The sequence below is a fragment of the Canis aureus genome, chromosome 30 (genome assembly GCF_053574225.1).
Source record: "Canis aureus isolate CA01 chromosome 30, VMU_Caureus_v.1.0, whole genome shotgun sequence".
In the NCBI taxonomy this organism is placed as follows: domain Eukaryota; kingdom Metazoa; phylum Chordata; class Mammalia; order Carnivora; family Canidae; genus Canis; species Canis aureus.
In genome coordinates, this window is record NC_135640.1 from 28,719,278 (window position 1) to 28,735,197 (window position 15,920).

Genomic DNA, 15,920 nt, shown 5'->3' on the forward strand with positions numbered 1-15,920 from the left:
AAATCAGTAACCACAATGAAGTAGAGATCATAGCCACAATGAAGTACATGTAGAAATTTATTTCAAAAAGTGAAAGTAAAGGGGATATCCAATATGCTTCCTGTATTAACAAACAATTTAAAAACGCTGACTTTTAGATAACTGGGTCAAATTAACAATCATATTGAAAATTATGAGATGAAAAAGCACATGCCAACTTTTGTGAAATAGAGTTCAAGAAGTATAGAGAAATACACCCCTCAAATGCACCTATCAGAAAACAAAAAATAGGCAAAATAAGTAAACATTCAACTCAACAAATTACAAAAATGCTAAGAATAAACTATCAGAAAGTATAAAGAAATATTAGAAGTAATAAGCCAAGAGAGAGGAATTTATCCCAAAAGACAGGAAAATAAATAAAATAAGTTAATAAAACATAAGAGAATCTGGGGGGGGGGGTGTTTAAAAAAAAAAAACACGTTTCTCTGGAAAGATTAACTAGATAAATGTATCTAATAAAGTAGACCAAGAAAAAGAGAAGTGAGGTACAAATAAATATTAGGGATGAAAGTATCATATTTACAAATAGAGTATAAGTGTTAAAAATTATAAGAAAATACCATGAATAACTTTATAGCAATAGATTTGAAAATAGATGAAATGGATAACTTCCATAAAAAATAAAACTTACTAACTTGTGAAAAACAGAACACTTTAAAAGTCTCTGACATTTAAAGCCACTGAATTAGTTGAGTATCTGCCCATTCCACCCTCACCCCATAAAATAAAAGCACCAGGTGATTTTTAGGTGAGTTTTACCAAACACTCAAGAACCCGAACTCATTTTATGATACTAGTATATCATTGATAGCAAAACCAAATGGAAACAACACAAAAAACCATAGGTTAATCTCACTTATAAATATACAGTACAAGAAAGATCATAGATTGACTTTATTTGTGAACAAAGATGCAAAATTTGAAAAAACTATTTTTTAAACTCACAAATATATTACTGGTAATAATAGCATTGATCATGACCAAGTAGGGTTTATCCCAAGACTGTAAAAATGGTTCAACATTAGAAAATCTATTTATGTAATCCACCTCAAGGATAGAGGAAGGAAAAAAAAAACTTGTCATTTAAATAGATGTGGAAAAAGCATTTGATAGAACTCATCAACCATTCAGGACTTTAAAATATAAGGAAAGAACAGAAAGAAACTTCCTAATACAGAATATGTGCCCCAAACCGGTATGTGTATCACATTTAGTACTTAAAATATTCCACCTTAAAGTTGATCAAGAAACAAGGAAGACTGTTTACTAAGAGGTACAGCACAGTAAGATGAGAAAAAAAGATGTGACATTCTATACGCACAGTCCTCAGAACTACTGGCAAGTTGACGACAAAGCTCCAAGTTATATAGAGGATTGAGGAGGTGTTAAATTAAGGAAAGTGCTTTCCCAAAAATATAATTAATTTTCATCTTGTGAAAATTAACTATAAAACCATTTCTAGTAAGACATGTCAAAATGCATGCTTTTTGTTGATAGAAAATGTGACCTTTTCACTTTCTAAAGGCTGTCAGTTTTTGTTATTAGGTAAGAATTAAATTCTGACAACGTAGAGTTCTGTTTGATTTCTCTCTCTTTTCCAGCAATGGCCAGAATCCCAGCAACAGAGCTTTCAGAAGATCTGACCCAAGTAGTAAAGCAGTTTCTTCAACATTTCTAGCACCATAATTTGGCTCACCGAGAAGAAACAGTGTGACATGCTATTCATGTCAGTCAGATTCTCTAGCACCAAATTTCAAGTTAAGAAATATTTTTAAAACTCAAGTTAAGAAATATTTTTAAAACTATAAAACTGTGGGTGGTTCAGTGGTTGAGCATCTGCCTTCAGGTTCAGGGTGTGATCCCGGGGTCCTGGGATCGAGTCCTGGATCGGGCTCCCTGTGGGGAGCCTGCTTCTCCCTCTGCCTATGTCTCTGCCTCAGTCTCTCATGAATAAATAAATCGATCTTTAAAAAAATCTCTATAAAACTATCAATAAAGATCTCTCTGTGTGGGTCTGGTATCAGAACCTGACAGCCCACCTTCCACTTCACATCTGCCAGGGCAGTATCTTCAAACTTTATTGCTTGCATACCTCTGAACACATTTTGGGAAAACATATGCCACTTCACATTATTTTTAAATTGATAACTGACATTTACCACCGTAAATTTAAATAAGTTTAAATAAGATAATTTCCAGTGGCATAACATACTTGCATTTTTAAGAACTGTTGTATCATTATTTTAAATGTATCTAATAGAATCTAAATACAATAGCAATTTGATTCCCACCATCATTGTATTGTCTATGGTCATACCACCCTCAACGTGCACCATTTCATCTGATTCCCACCATCATCAATATAATAATACAAGAACAAACTCTTCGTCAGACATTTAACATCATTCACTGGGTCAATACTTTTATTCCACTTTCGTCACAGAATTATAGCATATTTTAGTGCTTATTTTTATTTGCCCCCTATAATACTGTTCAGTAACGAAATATGAATATAAGTTGAAATTTTAAAAAATTTCCTGTGACGAGATTATAGGTATTAAAAATACATTTTCTAAATTATTAAATAACTACTAGAACACAAATGATAAAAACATGAAGAGAAAAAATATAATAGCAACACGGAAAAGAACCTAAGACACATGGTTTATAGTGAAAAATGAATAGAACAGGAGAGAAAGAATGAAGCAAAAGTGCTATTTGAAGAGTTCATGCCTCAGAATTTTCCAAAAATGACTAAGGACAGCAAATCACAGATTCAAGTAATTTTACAATCCCAAACAAACAAAATCCACACCTGGAGACACCACAGTAAAACTGTTTAAAACCAAAAACAAAGAGAAAATCAAAACAGCTGGGGGAGGGTTGGGTGAGGAATACATTTCTTACAAGGAATAATAAAACTCTAATTCTTTCCAACAGGAACAGTGGAATTCCAAAAGACACATGACACTGCCCAGGTGACTAACGACCAGAACTGCCAAAGACACAGGGAAGAGTGAAGATCAATACACAATAGAGAGTACATATGACAAATACAAACTAATACACAGACTAATAAAGCAATAATGTCTTGTGGGTTTTAAAATATAAAGAAACACTTGAAAGCAACAGTACAAAAAAAATAGTATTGAAGTTATTCTAAGGTCCTTGAATTGTCCTCCAGGAAGTGGTTAAAGTTTTAATTTACACAAGACATTAAGTACAAATTGTTATAAACTCTAGGATAACCTTGAATAATAAACCATACATATTTTTATGATGTAAAGATAACAGAAGAGTATGAGAATAAAAATACTCATGAAAACTATGGGTGCCTGGAAAACAAACTATGGGCGCCTCCCAAGTCTAAAAGAAGACAAAAAGAACACAAAAGCAATGAGACAGTTAGAAAGCTATAACACTTACCTATTATTACGTAAATGAACTTAATATTACCCTTAAAAAACAAAGATTGTTAGACTGAATAGAAAACAATTGACATTTTAAAGGCATACGCAACTCTAGAGAATGATGGTCATCCACGTTTGCAAATAATGACTACTATTGGGAAAGACCACAGCACTTACACAAATATCAGAACAGTTCTAAGAGACACTGTTAGTTGTCCTTCTTTATCTGTTCTCCTTACTTTCCTCAGCCATAGAACTCTTCATTTTTAGCTGGTCTTATAGCTAGTAGGAATAAGACTATATTTTCTAGCTTTTCTTCTCTTGAAAGCTAGGATTGAAATGAGAATAAATATATTGAAATGAGGATATAAGTGTACGTCGTGTGTGATTTGTGAAAAGTATCCTTATAGCGGCAAGCAAGTTCATCTTTTTTCCTTTGTGCTGACTGTAAAGTGCATAAAATAACTGTAACTTGAGCTGTCAACTTGGACCATGAGATGGAATCACAATCTGAGAATAGTGAGACAACTAAGAAACCCAGGTCCATGTATATACATAAGACACCTCAGTCTGTTATGATTATGGAGCTTTTATACCAGACCTGATGTGCTTACATCTGGACTTCATTTCCGAAGGAGAGAAATTTCTGGTTTAAACCATATTTGCTTTGGATTTTTTGTCATTTAGAGGAACCTAATTAATACTGAATTCTTAAGAACTGCCTCCTAAATTAAAGAGCATTAACATCCCTCTAAAAAGTAGATCTTGGTCTAGTATCCAGAATATATATATTTTTTAAGCCTTACAACTAAACAACAACAATTTAAAAACAAACAAAGAATTTATGCAGCTATTTTTCCAAAGAAGACACAAATGGTCAATGGACACATGAAAAGATGCTCAACATCCTTAGTCATTAGAAATTCGAATCAAAACCAGAATGAGATACCGCTTCACATCATTGGAATGGGTACAATTGGGGAAAAAAAAAAAACAAAATTATAAGCGTTGGTGAGGATCTGAGGATCTTGGAACCCCTGTACACTCTGGGAATATAAAATGTGGCAGCTGCTACGGATAACAGTTTGGTGTTTCCCCAAAAAGCTAAAAAAAGAACTACCAGCAATTCTTTTCCTATGTCTATACCCTGAAGAAATGAAAACATGTACTCATAAAAATACTTGTACATGAATGTTCACAGACACATTATTCACAGAAGCAAAAAGAAACAATTCAAATGTCCATCAAAGGATGAATGGATAAACAAACTGTGGTATACATGTGCTATAGAATATTATCCAGCTATAAAAGGGAATGATGTACTGATATCTGCTACAATGTGGATGAGCCTTTAAAACATGCCACGTACCCCAAATAGCCAGGGGAATACCAAAAAAGAAAACCAAAGCCAGGGGCATCACAATGCCAGATTTCAGGTTGTACTACAAAGCTGTGATCATCAAGACAGTGTGGTACTAAAAAAAAAAAAAAAAAAAAAAAAAAGACAGTGTGGTACTGGCACAAAAACAGACACATAGATCAATGGAACAGAATAGAGAATCCAGAAGTGGACCCTCAACTCTATGGTCAACTAATATTCGACAAAGGAAGAAAGACTATCCACCGGAAAAAGGACAGTCCCTTCAATAAACGGTGCGGGGAAAATTCGACAGCCATGTGCAGAAGAATGAAACTAGACCATTCTCCTACACCATACACAAAGATAAACTAAAAATGGATTAAAGATCTAAATGTGAGACAAGAATCCATCAAAATCCTAGAGAAGAACACAGGCAACACCCTTTTTGAACTTGGCCACGGCAACTTCTTGCAAGATACATCTATGAAAGCAAGGGAAACAAAAGCAAAAATGAATTATTAGGGCTTAAGATAAAAAGCTTCTGCACAGCAAAAAGGAACAGTCAACAAAACTAAAAGACAACCTACAGAATGGGAGAAGGTATTTGCAAATGACCTATCAGATAAAGGGCTAGTATCCAAGATCCATAAAGAACTTATCAAACTCAACACCGAAGAAACAAACAATCCAATCATGAAATGAGCAAGACATGAAGAGAAATCTCACAGAGGAAGACATAGACATGGCCAACAAGCACATGAGAAAATGCTCCGCATCACTGGCCATCAGGGAAATACAAATCAAAACCACAATGAGATCCCACCTCACACCAGTGAGAATGGGGAAAATTGACAAGGCAGGAAACCACAAATGTTGGAGAGGATGCAGAGAAAGGGGAACCCTCTTGCACTGTTGGTGAGAATGTGAACTGGTGCAGCCACTCTGGAAAACTGTGTGGAGGTTCCCCAAAGAGTTAAAAATATATCTTCCCTACAACCCAACAATTGCACTACTGGGTGTTTACCCCAAAGATACAGATGGAGAGAAACGCCAGGACACCTGCACCCCGATGTTTCTAGCAGCAATGTCCACAATAGCCAAACTGTGGAGGGAGTCTTGGTATCCATCAACAGGTGAATGGATAAAGAAGCTGTGGTTTATGTATACAATGGAATATTGCTCAGCCATTAGAAATGACGAATACCCACCATTTGCTTCAACTGAGTGAAGTAAGTCATTGCATCTGCTGAGTGAAGTGTCAATCGAAGAAGGACAATCATTATATGGTTTCACTCATACGGGGAAATATAAAAAATAGTGAAAGTGATATAGGGGAAAGGAGAGAAAATGAGTGGGAAAAATTAGAGAGGGTGACGAAATATAAGATACCTCTAACTCTGGGAAAGGAACAAGAGGTAGTGAAAGGGGAGGCGGGCTAGGGGGATGGGTGACAGGGTGACAGGCACTGAGGAGGGCACTTGACAAGATGAGCACTGGGTGTTATGCTATGTGTTGGCAAATCGAACTTCAATAAAAAAATATACATATATATATATTTTAAATGCCAAGTAAAAGACACAGAAGGTCATGTGTTGTATAATTCTATTTATATGAAATATCTGGAATAAGGTAAATCCATAGAGATTGGTGGTTACCAGGGGTAGGGTGGGAGATTTGGAGGTATAACTGTTAAATGTACTAAATGCCACTAAGCTGTCCATTTAAAAATGATTATGTTATGTGAATTTCACTTCATTTTTCAGAAAGGAAATCTGGCCCAAAATTATAGCACCAAGAAAGCTATCAGAAACAGGTTTTATAATAAAACCTGAATAAAAGACCCTAGTAAAAGTCCTAATAAAATACTGTTCTATAGCCAGTAACAAGTAAATCTGAACCAGTTTTATTTATTTTTTATTTTTTTAAAGATTTTACTTATTTATTCATGAGAGACACAGAGAGAGAGGCAGAGACACAGGCAGAGGGAGAAGCAGGCTCCATGCAGGGAGCCCGATGTGGGACTTGATCCCAGGTCTCCAGTATCACACCCTGGGCCAAAGGCATGTGCTCAGCCCCTGAGCCACCCAGGCATCCCTGAACCAGTTTCGAACCTATGTGATCAATCATAACTTGCCTCAGTTTAATCTTAATTGACCAATGACAACTTGCCTCTTGAAGCCAATCATTCAGTGACAGTCTCATACTTCTAAGGTCAACCAATCAACAAAAAACTTATCAGTAAGTCTGCTGAGAACTGGCTGGCCCCACGTCTTGCCAGAATAACCATGTTTGTAAGGCTGACATCAATCTACTTCACCTCTGCAACCAACACACCACCAAAACAATCCCTGAGTCAAAAAAGTTATATAAAATTTGCAGTTGGGTTTACTCAAAATGATGGGCCATTAGCATAATTCCCTCTTTCCCAGCTCTTGTTTCAGTTATCAAGTGGTAATCTTGATCTCTTCCTTGGACAATTCTCACAAGATTATTTATAATACCTCACTTGACAGTATTCCAGTGGGTCCTTGGACCAACAAGGAAAGATCAGTGGCTTCTCAAGCCCCACACTCCCAAAGGTCTCAGATCTGTTGCCAGGTGAGTTTCTCAAAAACAATCTGAACTTCTGACCAGTTTCACTGAGTTCTTATTGCTGAATTTATTTTATCTAAGACTTCTAAACAAATAGATCTCCATCTAAGGTTATTTATTGTACTTTGTCTTGTCTGTATGATAATCAGACCTTCTGATTTAAAGGGGAACCATTTGGTAAATATTTTTGCCATTATCCTATTTTCCCACTGCTTGGTTTTCACATTTTTGTTCATCTATTTATACAAATCTTGTTTTACATACTCCTGCTTTGTCCCTTATTGTCTTGCACGTACTGAATGTCTAAGGAAGTGCTTCATAGGGAACACACAGAGGCACAGGCTAAGCCTCCAAATCAATATAAATTGGCCCTAAAGACTAATAGCCCATTAGACTGATGACAACTGGTTGCTAAAATGATTGGTCAAATTTTGCTTTGGGTCCTCTATTAAATCTTCATGAGTACTCCTCAAGGCTTGAAGATTTGTAAAAGAAATTCACTTTGTTTAGTCCTTATTTTAGGATCATCAATGACTGGGGGCACTGATCACCAGCTCCTTTCTCTTCTCTGCTTGGCTGGGGATGCTCATCTACCATAAACGAACACACTTTGAACAAATACAGTGCCTTTATCTTGTCATTGATTTGTCTATCTCAAAGGCACAACCTTCTCCTGACAGTTTTTTTTTTTTTTAAAGAGTTTATTTATTCATGAGACACACACAGAGAGGCAGAGGGAGAAGCAGGCTCCCTGCTGGGAGCCCAATGTGGGACTCATCCCAAGACCCTGGGATCACACCCTGAGCTGAAGGCAGACACTCAACCACTGAGCCACCTAGGTGTCCCGAAGTTTTCATTATAATCCTATCTTTTGTGCTTAACTTGGTGAGTGGCAAAATTTTGCTAAAGAATGACTTAGAATTACTTATAGCCATCATAAGGAACTTCTGATATGCCAAATATAAACAAAGGAGCTCTAGAAAAATCAGGGGAAAAAAGTCTGAAGTACTCAACAGTCAGTTTTTGATTGGTATGCTGAGACGTCAAACTAAAATAGTGACTCACTACCGTTCAAATCTTCTAAAATCCACTTCCTCACACCTCTCCCTCTACCCAGCGGCTCGATCTTTACCAAACTCCTTCCATCTTTCTGCACTTTCTTTTACTTCCAAAAAAAGTGATCTTTTGCTTAAAGTTTTTCTTAGGACAGAATGATTACATCATATCATATCCCTTCAAAACCATTAGGGCAGGATGCAGATATAAAGAAACTGATATTTGAAACTTGTCTGGAGTCAAGCAGAGAGCTATAATCAAGGATTTTCTTAACCTTTGGAAGACAAATTTGCTGTAGAATTCAGAATTTTGTTAGATACTTATTGTCCTGGAGTCTGTACAAACCAGTTCACTTAATTGTTAGCCCCTCAGATGAGAACAAAATAGTTAAAAACAGCAAAATCAGTAACAACAAAGATCCCAAAACTAGGAGATGGTTTAAATAACCCAGTTCTTCCTATTTCAAGGTATGGCCCTACAAGGGGATGCAAATAGGAAATGTACTACATAAGGCCAGAAGTCTTTTTCTCATGAGTAGGTTGGACAAAAACTCAAAATTATAAACAAATAAGATAGGTAGGTGGAAGACTCTAAAAACTGACCCAGGAAAAATTTCAAACAATGTTCTGGGGTATCCTCAAGCCCTCAAGAACTATTTTGTAATGGCAGATGGGCTTGTCATTTTTTTTTTTTTTAATGAAAATGGGACTCAAAAATGCCAATTTAGAAATTATCACTTAACATTTCAAAAAGCTAGAAATCAAAAATTTCTGACCCTCACGATAAAACACCTGGTATCAAAAATAAGAGCAAAAGGTCCATAGGAAAAATTAATGTCCTATAATGGCTAAAAACCGGACAACTATCTAAAGTCTCTTTAGTAATTCCACTCCAGTACACAATAGTACTTTAAAAAATTCCTTACCTTCTAAACTAGGGAGACAGGTTTACAAATATAGATGGACAACAAAATACAGATATGGGTCACTTTACCCACTAATAATTCCACTACCACAGAGCACCAGATCCCTCAGAGCACTAAAACCACTCAAATGGTAGAAATGTCTACATCTATTAACTGTTACTCTGGGACTAATATGAGGATATAGTACTTTCTTCATGACACAACCATTTAATAGGTAAGGTTCTACTTAATAAATGGAACTGCCAGGTAACATTTACTGCAGGATTATTTTTAAAGCTGTGGAAATTTCTATCTATGATTAAAGTATGGCTGATTTGGACATATAACTACACTATGTATGCGATTACAGAAATAACCAAATGATAAGCTATGAGCCCAGAAGAATTCAGGCAAAAGACTCTCAAGACACAGATAAAGTATTTCGAGCTGAAATTAACAGTCTAGACTGAGTCTTCTACCTTTCTTTTTGTCTGTACATGTAAAGTTAGGCCTGGACTACAACTGTCCCATGCAACAGTCACTAGCCACATGTGGCTAATGAGCCTTGAAATACACCAAATGTGACAAAGGAACTAAATTTAAATTTACTTAATTTTAATTAAAATTTCAAAATGGACATGTGATCCAGCTATTGGAAAACTTTCAAAGTATGTTTAGAAAAACTTAGGTATGTGAATTTACTTTCTTAATTGTAAATTTTCTGAAAACTAAATACAGATCAAGTATTTCTGATGAAAATTTCCTACATGAACTGAAATCTTCTGTAATTTTAAAATAACACTGGATCTCAGAAACTTAAAATAGAAAATGTAAAATCTCTGATTCTCAGATTACACATTGAAATAGCATTTTGGATACTGAGTTAAAATGTGTTAAAATTAATTTCACCTTACATTATTATTTCACATTACATTGTTCCCTTATATTTCACCTTACTTTGTTATTTCTTCTTATATATTTTAATGTGGCTACTAGCAAAATTTAAAATAACATATGTGGCTCACATTATATTTCTCTTCAATAGTGCTTGATTAGTCCATGCTCTACGGCAATGGTTCGCAACTAGCATTAATTTTGCCACCCAGGGGACATGTGGTAATGTCTGGAAATTTTTGGTTGTCACAGCTGAGATGTTGCACTGGCATAAAATAGATGGGGGCCAGGAATGCTGCTAAAGATCCTACAACAAACAGGGCAGCCCCTCAAACAAAGGATTATGCACCTTAAAATGCCAAGAGTACTGAGGTTGAGAAGCTCTGCTGAATTGTTTTTCAGCAGCATGGCACACATAAAAAAAAATCCATTGTCTCTGATTAGCATTCCTTTGATCCAACAGCTTATTTTCCCTTGCATCAGAGAAACTGCAGACTAGACTATTTAAAATTAGTTGAAGCACCTTTGCATTTGTACTAAGTTCACATTAAGTCTGATTATTATCAACCATAGCTAATAATCACAATGCTGAAAGACTGAAATCAAGAACAAGACAAGGATATCTACTCTCAACACTTCTATTCAATATTGGAGGTTCCAGCCACGGCAGTTAGGCAAGAAAAAGAAAAAGAAAGGAATTCAGATTGGAAAAGAAGTGGAAACTGATTTGCCAGTGACATGATCTTGTATATAGAAAATCTTAAGGAATTTACGCCACACACACACACACACACACACACACACAGCCCTATTAGAATAAATTAGTTCAGCAAGGTTGGAAGGTACAAGATCAATATGCAAATTAAATCTGACGGTACCATATAAAGTATATATTATCACTTTCTCATTTTATCCATTGGTAATAGCCTTCTCAAATCCATTAACTCTATTATCTTTAACTGATGAAGGAGAATCCCATGATGAAGGTTCTGCAGTTCAAGTAGTGTCTATGTCCAGAACAGACATTTTGAACACTGCACTACTAAATTCTTTCAAATACTGCTTGTTAATGAGTTTTATCTTTAAAAATGAGAAGGAAGACTATTATCTGGATATATAATACATCAGAGTCTTTTAGAATCTAATCTAGTACCTTACCAGAATCCAAATAGGCTCAAGTGGACAAACTTGTGATCTCTTACAGGTCTCTTTTTTAGAGTCTTTTATAGGACACATCACATTACTTAAAAGAGATAGCCAGTATATTTTTGAAATAACATATCAATCTGGAATGCCACAGAAAGAGAGGTTCCTTAACCTCCTCTGACACCCCTAATAAAATATGGATAGGAAATATACAAGTAATTTGATGCTTTGGTGCCATCTAAAGAAGTTGTTATCCTTAAAAAGAAATCCAGAGTTAAAAAGACATCACCAAAACTGTTCAGTTAAGCAGACCCCCATGCTAAACACCTTGCTGAGCTCAAATTCTTTTTGTAAGAACTTTTATTAAAAAAAAAAAAAAAAAAAAGACAAATTCATGGAGAAGTTCAAGCATTCTATCACAAATAGCCAAAGTTATTGCTTCCAATTTTGAAACAGAGAAAAAATGGGTTGGAAGAACTTAGGGAGAAGAACTGGCAAAGCCAGAAAAGCCACCCCATTGCACCAGATAAAACCTAACGTAGGCACATGTCAAATTCTTCCATAAAACAACTTAGTACAGTGAGGACAAACTAACCATGATAATCAACAAGCAAGGCAAAGGAGCACCTGGATAGCAGAGGATATGGCTATCCGAGGAAAGTAAGTGCTGGAACAGTAAGAGTAGAGGACTACTTACCTCCTCTTCAAGATTAATTATAAAGCTATCTTACAAATAAAAAGAATTTTTGTGTAGAATTAACATAGATAAGTAAACCAATGGAATAGAATACAGAGTCCAGAAACCAATCTGCACATGTAAGGGGATTTGGTAATATGAGAGAAGAGGCACTACAAAGTGTAACGGGGAATGAGCATATTATTTAATAAAAGATGTTATGAGAATTAGCTATCAATTTGGGGTATGATTTCTACCTTACAAAAATCACAAAATTTAATGTGAGGTGGTGAATTAGACATATTTTGAAATTTATAACTTTTGAAACAAAATGGAATTTTTTAGACTTTGGGGAAGGAATAAATTTTTAAAACCTAACACAAAAAAGGCTCAATCATAAAGGAAAAAGATGATAAATCTGACTAAACTTAATTGCGAAATTCTATATAATTAAAGAAGGCCACAGACCATATTAAAGTCAACCCAACATACTAAAAGCAGCCATGTCATAGAAAAAAGTAGGCATATAGATAACAAATTCACAATGACCAATCAGTATATGAAATGAAGCTAAGGTTCTTGGTAGCCAGGGAAATATGAATGAAAACAAAAAGCTACTATCTCACAGCTCTGACTAGAAAATTTTAAAAATCTGATAAGACTAAGTACTGGTGATAAGGCAAGAAAAACAGAAACTCTTTTATATTGCTGTTGGTAGCGGAAACTTGCATACCACTTTGGAGGGCAATCTGACAATATCCAAAGTCACAAAGTATACATATCAACTACTAAAAATCCATTTGGAGGCCTATGTCCAGAATACCTAGGACATTTGCATGAGAAAATGTTATTAAGAATGTACACTGGCAGCACTGTTCAAAACAGCAAAAAATAATAACTGAAATGACCATTATTGGGGGAATTGGCAAGTAAACTAATATACTAAACAGCAGTTATGTTGAGGGGAATAGCAAGTTACAAAAGATTACATACATAGGCTATCGCAAATAAAAATATTTGTTAACTGCTATATATTATTTATGGATACAAACACAGTATAAAATCTTAAGTAGATATATTTCATATTTTTTATACTTTTATACTTCAGAATAGGACGTTAGCTCTAGGGAGGGAAAGAGGAGATGGCATCAGGGCGGAGTACAAAAGAGGAACATTTTATTTCTTTAAAAATCAGAAGCAAATATGGCAAAATAGTTTGTGAAGAGTACAAGGGCATTTATATTATTATTATTACTCTGTATATTTGAAATATTTTATAAGTAAAAAGAATCTTAATGGGCACATATGGTATTAACAATCAAATAACATTAATCATTCACACCACAAAAACTTATCAAATAATAACATTAATTAAGCCACAGAAACTTATTTACATACATTAGAGCATGTGATAAATAAGAGTTAAAAATAAATTCTAAAATTTGCAATTTACATTAGGGCTTTAAATTAATAATTCTGCTAATGGGCTTTGAATCTCATGCAATTTTTAAAAGTTCTTATGCTAGAATGTTAAGGGATGCTCTGCAGAGTTATTAAAGCTATATAAATAAAACTTTAATCAATGATATTCTGAATTTCAGTCTCATTTTGGAAAGCTTTTTCTTTAGCATATAAACAGTAACAAGCTTTACATTAATATTTACAAGAGTCAAGGAAATGTGTTAAGAGTCCTAAGTAGGAGAGTAGGTATTCCACTTAATCGTAGTGTTTCACCAAGAACCTGATGCCCTAAATACTAACATGGAAAAACAATGCTCCATTATTCCCGTTTTGTTCTACTTGAGGTTTGGGTCAGAAGCCAAGAAGTATCAATATTGGAAAAGTTATAAACAAGGTCTTATTATAAAACCACTTTTTTAAGGAAAAGTGTGTAACTTTCACAGAGGAATAACACAATCCTTTGGGATTACTATGTCAGAGAGAGACACCAAAAGAGAATATTTTAAGAAAGGGGTTAAGAAGAGGTAGTAGAATTTTGCTATCTGTTCTTCACTGACTGATTCCTTGAGTCTCAAGGCTATAAGATAATAAACACTAGGGAGAAAATCCAAGAGACAGACAAAACTGGGTAGGATACTGCACCTACAAATTCAACTCAAGAGATCTGTAACTCACACATAATACTTCACTCTCAACTACAATATTCTGATCACATTCATTCTATTTCAATAATAACCATTTTACCCAGTTGATGGTAAACAGTGATTTTATTTAACATGACTTGGTTTTTGCCAATTAAACATTTGCAACAGAGATGATTAGCTGATCTTTCAAGTAACTTGCTATTATATATGCTAATATTTCCTGTGTAATGGAAGACTGCAATAAAATTATTCCAAATCCCAAACTTCCATACTTTTATAAGTTGGGCACAATTTTTAAGGGTAACAGCACTGTGGGCAAATGGCAGGTTTTCACCTACTCCACTTCAGCCCATTTATACTGAATTTTCCTTAGTACTAAAATTATTAACTTGTACTCTAAAGGCTGGAAAAAATAAACTCCCCCAAATCTTTAATTTAGTGTAACTTTGGCCAGTAAGAATAGCAAAATTTGCTTACAAAATTGAAAGCCTCCTACAGCATTTTAAAATTTTTGTTTTTTCCATCAATCTTAAGTTTCAGAAATATTCATTTGTTTCTTCCCTCTCGATAAAGGCGTAACTACCACTTTGCTTCATGAATGAAATAATCTAATTCCTGTTTCTCTCAGGATTCCTGTACCCTCTGGAGATGCACTCAAACTGAGTAGTAAATTCACTGACAAGTCTGCAATTCAAATTTCACTAATACATGGAAATTCTTCCACAGCAAAAGGTCAATGCCGTGAATTTAATTTTCTGAATTTCATAACCCTTGATTAATGGAGACACCTTAAAGTTCAGTTTACACTCTTTTATATAGGATTTCAGAGCATGCTTCAAATAGCTTATGATAAGCTATATTAATAGCTTAGCGTCATTTTATCATTAAAATAATCTACAAATATCAGAATACTAATTAATTTTGTTGTCATAACTAATAAATAAGTCTTAAAATATCTGTAGATATAAATCAACCCTCTCAATTAATTCGCCTCACTTGGACTCTTCTAGAACATAGATCAACAAACTGAATGGGCTTTTTAGTATAATATAGGTACAGTGCTTTCACAAATTCCAATTCTGTAATTTAGGGTTGTTCCATATTTATTTTTAAATATACAAAAAGATTAAACTATTAATATAAATATTTTCTCTCAAATATGTAATATTCTTATGTAAAAGAAAAGGTTTCCAAACATTTACAAAGCAATCTAAAGATAAGTAACCCGATTTTAGGATCATTACATTAACCAAAATAATTTTTCAGAGAAGGTCCTATTTAAAAGTAAGGGTCACTGGCCTCCTCCTATCAACACTTTTAGATGGATCCAGATCCACAGTCTTTGCTTGATTTACTTCAGGGATCACTTCCAATGAAAAAAAAAATTTCAGAAAAAGGTCTCACGACAGAGTGGACAAGTGGATTTGTTGCTAGACGTAAACCATTTGTACTGAAAAAGAAAAGGTTTCAAATGTTAAAAGAACCTTTTAAAGCTGTCATTTTACATTTACATCCAAGGTAAGCTGACCAATGATAAAATGGAAAAGGGGAACACCAAAATTTTAGCTTCCTCCATCTCCAAAAATCAACATAACTCAGTAATACTTCCAAAGGCCACAGTATGACTCTTTCTCCCTCGGTTCACACACCCAACCAGTAAGATGTGTAAGTAAGCTCTCCCTAAGAAGCAACTACTGTACACAAGGCGGCTTTCTTTTTAGTATGATGTTTAAAA

The 15,920-nt window shown here is 34.6% G+C and overlaps 2 protein-coding genes across 12 annotated transcripts in view; one reads left to right on the top strand and one right to left on the bottom strand.

The window, feature by feature from the left end:
• Nucleotides 1-6,583, top strand: part of HEMK2 (HemK methyltransferase 2, ETF1 glutamine and histone H4 lysine) — a 40,299-nt gene extending 33,716 nt beyond the window's left edge. For 8 of the 11 annotated variants that reach the window (XR_013368703.1, XR_013368705.1, XM_077878901.1 and 5 more), the window contains one exon: nucleotides 1,644-6,583. Coding sequence is in view for 7 of the 11 variants with exons in the window: in XM_077878901.1 (XP_077735027.1) it covers nucleotides 1,644-1,685 (42 nt within the window). In the remaining 4 variants the exon portion in view is untranslated. The remainder of the gene's footprint in view (nucleotides 1-1,643) is intronic. The other 3 variants (XR_013368704.1, XM_077878902.1, XR_013368702.1) reach the window with 2 other exon arrangements.
• Nucleotides 6,584-14,289: 7,706 nt separating this feature from the next.
• LTN1 (listerin E3 ubiquitin protein ligase 1) overlaps nucleotides 14,290-15,920 on the bottom strand; it is a 66,284-nt gene continuing 64,653 nt past the window's right edge. Inside the window, exon 30 of the mRNA XM_077878911.1 lies at nucleotides 14,290-15,635. Within this exon, the coding sequence (XP_077735037.1) occupies nucleotides 15,573-15,635 (63 nt within the window). The 3' untranslated portion in view covers nucleotides 14,290-15,572. The remainder of the gene's footprint in view (nucleotides 15,636-15,920) is intronic.